General features: G+C 40.5%; 2 protein-coding genes across 2 annotated transcripts; both read right to left on the bottom strand.

Annotated features, from left to right (window-relative positions):
* Window positions 1-5,607: 5,607 nt before the first annotated feature.
* On the bottom strand, window positions 5,608-6,165 carry LOC148563519 (uncharacterized). Its single transcript, XM_088486839.1, has one exon. The coding sequence runs from the start codon at window positions 6,163-6,165 to the stop codon at window positions 5,608-5,610; it is 558 nt and encodes a 185-aa protein (XP_088342965.1).
* Window positions 6,166-6,387: 222 nt separating this feature from the next.
* Window positions 6,388-6,944, bottom strand: LOC148563518 (uncharacterized). The gene is made up of 2 exons (XM_088486838.1): window positions 6,740-6,944; window positions 6,388-6,659 (listed from the first exon to the last, which is right to left on the bottom strand). The coding sequence occupies exons 1-2, from the start codon at window positions 6,942-6,944 to the stop codon at window positions 6,388-6,390; spliced, it is 477 nt and encodes a 158-aa protein (XP_088342964.1).
* Window positions 6,945-8,890: the final 1,946 nt, after the last annotated feature.

Genomic DNA, 8,890 nt, shown 5'->3' with positions numbered 1-8,890 from the left:
CAGTAGAAAGCACAAATAATTGCATACAAGTAATACACAAGAAATAATCAAGTATAGCAAGTTAATCAAGAAGAAATTAGGCATGTTATACAATTAGGCATAGTATGCAAGTAGACAAAGCAAGCAACCACATAGAAAATGCAAATGATGAATGTCTGTCCTATTGGCTGTGATATCACATTATCGGTTCAACTGCCAACCCGACATATCCCCATGGGAATGTTGCCTTTCGGTCACGATTAAAATGGGTACCCCCAGGGATATCGTGCCCGGCACACGGTCCAAGGATATAATGTCTGCGCACACTCTTGTGATTCTGAAAGGATGCGAGCGGGATACTTAGCCACATACCTCACATCTCAACATAAGCGGGACTAACCACCGCCCTTACGTCGCCACTGCAACCTCGATAAGCGGGATTAACCACCATCCTTGCCAGGCGCATAGCATCTCAATAATTCAGTATAACACAATATATATCAATATTCCATCAGTGATCACTTTCAACATTCAATAATTCACCATTTCTCTTCGATTCCCAGACTCGTCATAACCATCATCAGTCTGTAATTCCATAACTCATCACGTTAAGCATCGTTACAGTACTCCGCCATCTCACTCAACTAATCCATCCTCAGTACTCCAGAAATTTAAGTCTCCATCTTCTAAACTTTTTACCAGAAAATGTCTAGTTAGACTCACTTAGGGGATTCTCTATGTTTCAAGCCTAAAAACAAGTTAAGACACCTAAGATAAACGTTACAAAAATTTACAAGCTTGTCGGGAAGGTAAAATGGTTAAAAACAAGGTTTTCATTGAAAAATAGGGCAGCGTGCATACGCATAGGATTGTGCCTACGCACTCCCAGAAGAGTTTTCTCAAAGTGTGCGTACGCATAGAGGTATGCGTACGCACACAAAGCAAATTTTTCTATTTTGTGTGCACGCATGGATACGTGCGAATGCCCTCGACAGAAGGCACTTTCCAACGTGTGCGTATGCACGATGTTCTGCGTACGCACAACTTGCAAATTTTGCAAGGTGTGTGCGCACCAGAAGGTGCGTACGCACGTTTTCAAAATTTTACAGGGTGTGCGTGCGCACAAAGGTGTGCATATGCACAAGTCAAAATATGGCCCCTGCTCAGAGCAAGCACACAACGGTGTGCGTGCGCACACAAACCAGAACTCACAATTTCTGCAACATCACAGAAATCAGATTTTTGACACTAACTTCCAACGATTATATCTTTTTCTACAAAATTTCGATTTCTACGAAATCTATACCATTTTAAAACTCTTTAAATTATCTTTAATTTGATATAAAATTTATTCAATTTCAAAAACTGAAACTCAAGATATAATCCGCCACAGTTCATCAAAAATTCATTTTCACCAAAAATCTCTAAACCTCAATTTTACTAACTCTCAATCCAAAATCACTTATTCCACATTCAAAATAGACCTAATGTACTTAATTCATATTCATATACCTTTTCATCATTCCATAACCTAGAAACACATAAAATCATCCATTCCATACTCCAAATTATACTTCTAAACTCAAATATCAACAATTTACATCACAAAATATCATTTCACCATCCTCTATCAACATCAACAAACCTCATCATTCATTAACATTCACAAGCATCCAAACCTAGTATCACTACTCAATAGTATCATTATTCAACTTCAATCTCAATAATCAACAACAATATCACAATTCATTAAAATCATCACAAGCACCAATAATCAAAATCCAATATCAACAATTCAAACCTATCATATGGTCCACTAGCCTAAGTGTCCAGAAATATTACATATTACATAGAGGAAACCGAAACCATACCTTGACCGATTTCCAATATGCACAATATCCAAATTTGAGTCCAAACAAGCTTTCAACCAAAATCAAGCCACTAATTTCAATCCAAATGCTTCCAAATATCCAAGGCAACTCTAACAAGAACCAATGCTCAAACTAACATCATATATTTCATAAAATCAAAACCTAATGCTTACAATATACCAAACTACAAGGGTTCTTGAAAAACCTTACCTTATACATAGAAAATGAACCCAACAATTCCCCACTAATGATTAGCAACTAAACAATCAAAATACAAAATTTCACTCAAAACCAAAACTTAAATTTGAATTTCACAAGGAAAGAAAAAATGAGTAGGGATTTCGAGATTCTTACCACTTTGGTTAGATAAAACTAACGGGCTCGGCGAGAGCTTTGCGTAGCCGCAAATGGCACGCGAATCGGAGCTCCGTAACTCAAGTTATGGCCAATTAAAGTTGAATGTGAATAGTATTTTCTCTCTTCCCTCACCCTTCTCTTTTCAGCTGCTAGGTCTTTATATTGTGATGTTACGAGGCTGAAATGAGTTCATTAATAAACTTATATATGTTGGGTTTGGGCTCAACTTGGGCCCAGTCCAACTTGTTAGTGTTTTTTGCCTATTTGGCCCAATTTGGGGCCAAACCTTTAAAATTTGCTCATGGTTTTCAACTTTATTTATTTTTCTAAATTTTTCTACAGTTTTTACTACTCTCACACAGTACCGGACAAATTTAAGGCGGTACTGTCGACTAATTTACCGTTACGCATTTTTACTCAATTTTTTGCAAAAAATTACATTTTGCAACTCAGAAAAATCTCCATCTCCTTTTTATTTGGTATAATATTTAGAGTCATAGTTGTAAAACTATAAAGAACTATAACTTCTTTTAGTTTATCTTTTAATGTATGCATTTTTTATTTTGTATTCCTTAATTATTAGTAAAATAAATGAGTGATTTTAAACATAATAAATATATAACTAGCTATAAATATTATGTATATATAAAATTATAAATATTAAATTAAATAAAATAATTTTATATTATTATCTCTTTAATATTTTATTCACCTTTACCACTTTTATATTTAATAAGTGATCACTATTCGGATTTTGGAGCATAAACTATACGAAAACATAAAAGGAAATTTCATTTCATATATATATATATATATATATATATATATATATATCAAATAAAATATAGTTTTTTATTTATTTTAGTAATTTTTAATATAAAAAATACATAAAAACAACGCAAATATCAGGTGTTAAAATATAGAAATTATTTTTCATATAAAAAATTTGTTCGTATTTTGGCTGAATATTGAGAAATGGGATGTTTTGTCGGTCTATGAAGGTCACGGTCAACATGTAGAGAGCATGATACCACTGCTCGTCAGAAGCGTGTCAGCTCCCCAACAACACGCCGGGGGCGTGGTGACGCGGCGTGCATGCAGCTCCCTGACAACACGCAGGAGGCATGGTGGAGCAGGCTTTGCAGATTCTCAATGTGCTCAACAACACGGGGTGGGCGTGTTGGAAGCTGTCTGCATACAAGGGATAGCTCCTCCACCCCGGTAAACAACAAACATTGCTCATGACTCTATAAAAAGAGAGCCTCCCACCCCAGTATATACATTAGTTAGAGTGTATTAGTGAGAGAAGGGTTGCTGTTGGGTTTTGTTAGAGAAAAGAAGAGGAATTCAAAGAAACAAAGAAGAAGAATGAGAAAAAATAGGAAAAAAATATTACTTTGTATTTATGTTTAAAAATAGTTCGTAAATATACCGTTCGGGAGGAACATATTATAAATTATTTGGATCATTTAATTTATCTAAGTTGCTTAATTATATTTTTATTATGTATTTAAATATTTTTAATTTTTGTTATTTAACATGTTAGAATATAACTTTTTTGTTATTTTTGGATTAATTTTCTGTTATAAAAATACTATAATCGAATATATATTTTATAATTTTTGTTATGAATATACTAATGAATAAATAAATATTCAGAGTTTTTAAAAATAAATATGCATGTCGATCATGTATGTTCAAAATTTTAATATATAAATATTAAAATAATAAATATATAAATATTTAAAAAATATTGTTATTAAATATTAAAAAAAATATTTTGACGTTCGGAAAAAAAATCAGTCTTTTATATTTATTTAAAAAAAGTGTATATAATATTTGTTAGGGTCGACCCTATTCGCGGATAAGTCGACCGTATACGCCCACGCGAAGTATTTATCGTTACTTCGCAATTTCGAGCGGATCCATACTTATAGTTGGGGGTCAGCATGTCTCGCACATCTTTACAGAGCACTATACCGTGCATCACGATATGATACAAAGGAGATGGATGGCCCTTTTAATCTGTTGTTTGCTTGGGCATGGGAGCGAATACTGTGTATTGCGCCCGTAGCGAGACATACTCTTCCATCGGCTGAGATACCAGTTGCCATGAGGTAATAATTCTTAGTTTAGTCATCTGTTATATTCACTATGCATGTTTCATTTATGGTTACTTATGTAAATTTTTTCGATGTATCATGTTTCAGGTGGAGTCATTCGGAACGGACCACAGCGTGGTTATCGAAGACCGTAGCGAGATTTAGGCATGATATAGACTACATGGAGGAGGTAAATATTTATGGTTCTTGTGATTCCTAGTTCCAAACGTTAATGTTAGGGTTCTAATATACTAATAATATATGGTAGTTTGAGTGGCGGCCGTACGAATGATTGATCATACCCAACGAGTTACATGGACATCTTGAGGTGTGTGACACCGTTGCTCTGTTGTTGTCGTTCGAGTGTACGAATGGCACCTTGTGGACCGAGTGATGCGTCAGTTTGGGTATGCACAACCTCCCCCGCGAGAAGCAAGGGAAATTCCAGTGGACCAACATTGCATCGCTCTTCGCGGAGTGTAGCTTCATGACTGAGCAGTTTTACATGGCATGGATAGCGGAGTGGGACAACAGGCGAAACACTCGGTTGCAGGATCTGCACCCCTTCCGACCTGGGACTTTATACTGACGGTGGATTACCGAGATTGGTACGTGGGCTCGTACGGACATATGTTGAGGTTGTCGGAGTATGTTCCTCAGCATCCGCAGTAACCTGCACCACAGCCACCTGCACTACAGCCACCTGCACCTTAGGGTCCACCTCAGCAAGCAGTATTTGAGCCGTTTTCTTATTATATACCACAACCACCGGACCACAGTCATGGTAGCCATCAGAATCACCACAGTGAATTCAGCCACCACAGACATCGCAGTCAGCATAGTGGACACAGTCAGCAAAGTAGGCACAGTCGGCAGGGTCAGCACAGCCAACACTCAGCACAACCAGCACTCTCGGCAGAGCCAACACTCTCATCAGCCCATACTTACCATTCCTACCAGTCATGAATGGTTTGACTTTTTGTCACAGACTCCCGGAGATCAGCAACAACAAGATTGGGCCAACGTTGGTTTGGGTGGTTGGTCAGATTTTAGTGTTATGCCTTCACTGTCAGGGTCGGCTGATCCACATGGGCCATCAGTACATATGGACCATGGTATGTGGGGTCCTGCTTCCGACCACACGTCCGGGGTGCGTCGTGTGATAGTGGTTTCATCCAGCCGCAGCGAGCATTCGTGGTTGTTGACGAGTACAACCCCGGTGCATCTGCTCCGCAGAGGCAAGTGGGTCGGCCGCTCCGGCAGAGGCAGGTGGGTTGGCAGCTCTGGGTGTCGATGACTCAGTTCGAGAATACCCTTAGGAAGTTGATGTTGTACTCCTCCATCGTTCTTGAATACCCTATATTGACAACAAGTTTTTGCAAGTGAGGGACTTTGAATGCCCTTAGGAAGTTACTACTGATGTGCCTTATACAAAACATCCACCATGCTCTTGGAGGTTGCCAGTCACCTCCAGAACGATTTACTGCTGCCTGGATTGACTCATGTCGGTCTGAGATCATACCCACACCATCCTTTCTAACAACATGCATCCACAGATTCCTGAGAAAGAAGTGCCACGCATCAGCTGTCTCCCCTTCCACCAAGGAAAAAGCGATAGGAACAATGTTCTGATTCCCATCTTGTACAACAGCAACCAGAAGTGTACCTTTGTATTTTCTGTATAGGTGTATGCCGTCAACCTGAACTAGGGGCTTGCAATGTCTGAACGCTCTAATGCATGGATTGAAAGTCCAAAATACGCGATGAAGTATTTTTGCATCATGTGCCTCCTCATTCCCGTTGTATAGTGGTCGTGTTTCTATTTGGACAATTGAACCAGGCATCTTCTGAACCATGACCGAGAGCTACCATGGCAAAGTTAGGTAAGAATCCTCCCAACCACCGAAAACCTTGGCTATGGACTTCTGCTTTGCCAACCAAGCCTTTCGATAACTAATGGTATAGTTAAACCTTGACTGGACTTCCGCTATTATAGATTTCACCTTGATAGACGGGTCAGTCTCGACCAATGGCCTTATAGCCTCAGCAACTATATCCAGGTCCAACTTGGAATGATCCTATGAAATCGTTCCCATTGTGCATGTGTGCCTACCATTATATCTGCGTATCTCCCAATAACTTTTTTTCCGTATCAAGTTGGCTCGGATAAGCCAGTCGCACCCACGCCCATACATCTTGTATTTTCCATAGAATGTCTGTGGTTCAGACTCATACACATTGTAGTCAACTCCTCTAGAGATAGTGTAACTTCTAATTGCTACGACGACCGTCTTTCTAGAAATGTATTCCATTCCAATCCGGAACTCTCCGTCCTCAGGATCACCAACACCTACAAAAAGCAAAAATCATCGTTCATTAATCAATCCAAAGTATAAATTAACAAAAACGTATTATTCAGTTATCACGTACCTATGTTTGCATATTCGGAAAATTCGGGTGCATGCATGGCGTCGAGATCCAAGTCACACATGAACGGTGGAACATTCATCGGTTGACTGCTCGAGGGATGAATCACTACATTCTCCGCTACTGCCTCAACTCCCACATCACCATCCTCGTCTTCGTCGCCGGCTTCATAAGTGGCTTCGAAGTCCTCTTCGCTGTCACTATTCATTCCTTCGTATACTGCAGCTCTATCATCCTCTACATCTAAATCATTTTGAATCCCTTCTGTCTCTACATTTTCAAACTCAACATACAGCTCAATCTGTGGCTGTCGCATCTGATTCTACCAGTGAATTTGGAACATATTCTGCATACTCGCTTCGTCACTGATCGGCATGATATCAAACTGTATTAGACCACCAAAAACTACAACAGGATTTCGGTACAGAATTCTGCTCACTCTCGTTAACATACCATTCTCCATGCTTTGACAGAGACCATTATGAAGCTCCATTAACGTCATGGTGCATGGAACCACAAACGAAAATAGATTCTGGCACACAAACCTCACTCTCTCATGAGTATTCCGTATTATCTCACCGTTGCAATATACTACCAAATTTGCGGTACCCTCCATTACACTACCAACACTCAAATACCACTCAAAGCACACTCTTATTCGAAATAAAAATGGTACCAAGCTTTGCCTTATATAGAGGTGAGCATTCAACACGCGCCCCACGTGCTGCCAGCTTCAACCAACCAGGTGTCGCCACGTGTCAGAACCCCCCCCCCCCCGCGTGGTGACTCAGCATGCCCCCCACGTGCTACCAGTTTCGGCCAACCAGCTCTCGCCACGTGTGCTCCACGCCCTTGCGTGATGAATGTAACACGTCCCTTGCGTGGTGCACCTCTCATCTGACACGTCCACCAAAGTATAAATACACTCCCTTCACCCATTTCTAACCAAAACATCGTCCTTTACTTCATAACAAAATTCTTGAGCCGTTAAAATACAGAAAAGTTTTCAAATAGTATAATAACATCGGGGTAAAAAACCTAAACAAGCCAAAGGGATATCAAATTTACACAAATAAGCCAAAGTAAAATCTGATTCATCAATCAACCAAAGGACATTTCTATATAGTTCGAACCAAATAGGTTCGAACTCACTTTCCAAGTAATTCGAACCAAATAGGTTCGAATTACACATGTAGAACAAAGCAACATAATTCGAACCAAATTGGTTCGAACCCTAACTTGATAATTCGAACCAGTTTGGTTCGAATTACACAGACCATATTTCGTACTAGCCTGGTTCGAATTAGTGAGGAGGAGAGCTGTATATATATGGTGTGAAGGTGAGTTGCTATCATTAGAGTGGGGTTACATGGCTAGTGAGGAGAGTTTCGCTGTGTTGGTTCACCACAGAGGATCCATTAAGAAGAAAACTCGTTCCGGTGTGAAGTTCACTGATAAGGATCCTCTCTGTATTATCGTCACGCCTACGACGAGGTATGAGGACCTTGTTAGCTCTGTACTGCTGAAACTCGGTCTGGAAGGTGTGAAACGGGTTAAGAAGTTTTTTTATCGATTTCCAATCACGGTGCTCCAGAACACCGTAAAGTACGATTGTTTCACGATCGCGAGTGATGAGGACTTGCAGGTCATGTTTCATTGTTGCCGGCAGTTTCCAGAGGTTCGGACACCAGAACTGTTGGCAAAGTTGGTTGACGCGGTGTCCAGCTCGGGGGGTTCGAACCGGAATACTACCACTTTAGCCACGGTATCCGGTTCTAGCTCCATACCTGCCGTTGCATCTTCCTCCGTCCCTGCGTACGAGCCACCCGTCCAACCTGTCGCCTCCCCTTCGTTCGCTGTTGATCTCATCGGCAGTGTAGGCGACGAAGTCGGTGAAAGCGGGTATCTGCCGACATCTTTACAGTGTGCTACACCAGCTGGGGTTGGAGATGGATTCTTGGATGATCCAGAGGACGATGATGTCGAGTCGGATCTGATTGCCGATGACAGTGGCGATGATGTTGGAGCAAGTGTGCCTACTGGGCCAGGCGGTGGTTCTAGCTCTGGCACGCAGCAGTACCCTCCACATTTTTACTCTTTGGACTTGGATGCCATGAGGCAGGAGGGGGTTGCTGGGCAGCCGGCTAGATTTGG

Source organism: Arachis ipaensis, chromosome B5 (genome assembly GCF_059453495.1).
Source record: "Arachis ipaensis isolate K30076 ecotype BB chromosome B5, ASM5945349v1, whole genome shotgun sequence".
NCBI lineage: Eukaryota > Viridiplantae > Streptophyta > Magnoliopsida > Fabales > Fabaceae > Arachis > Arachis ipaensis.
Note: the sequence above shows the minus strand (reverse complement) of the source record. Positions and strands in the feature narration are given on the sequence as shown.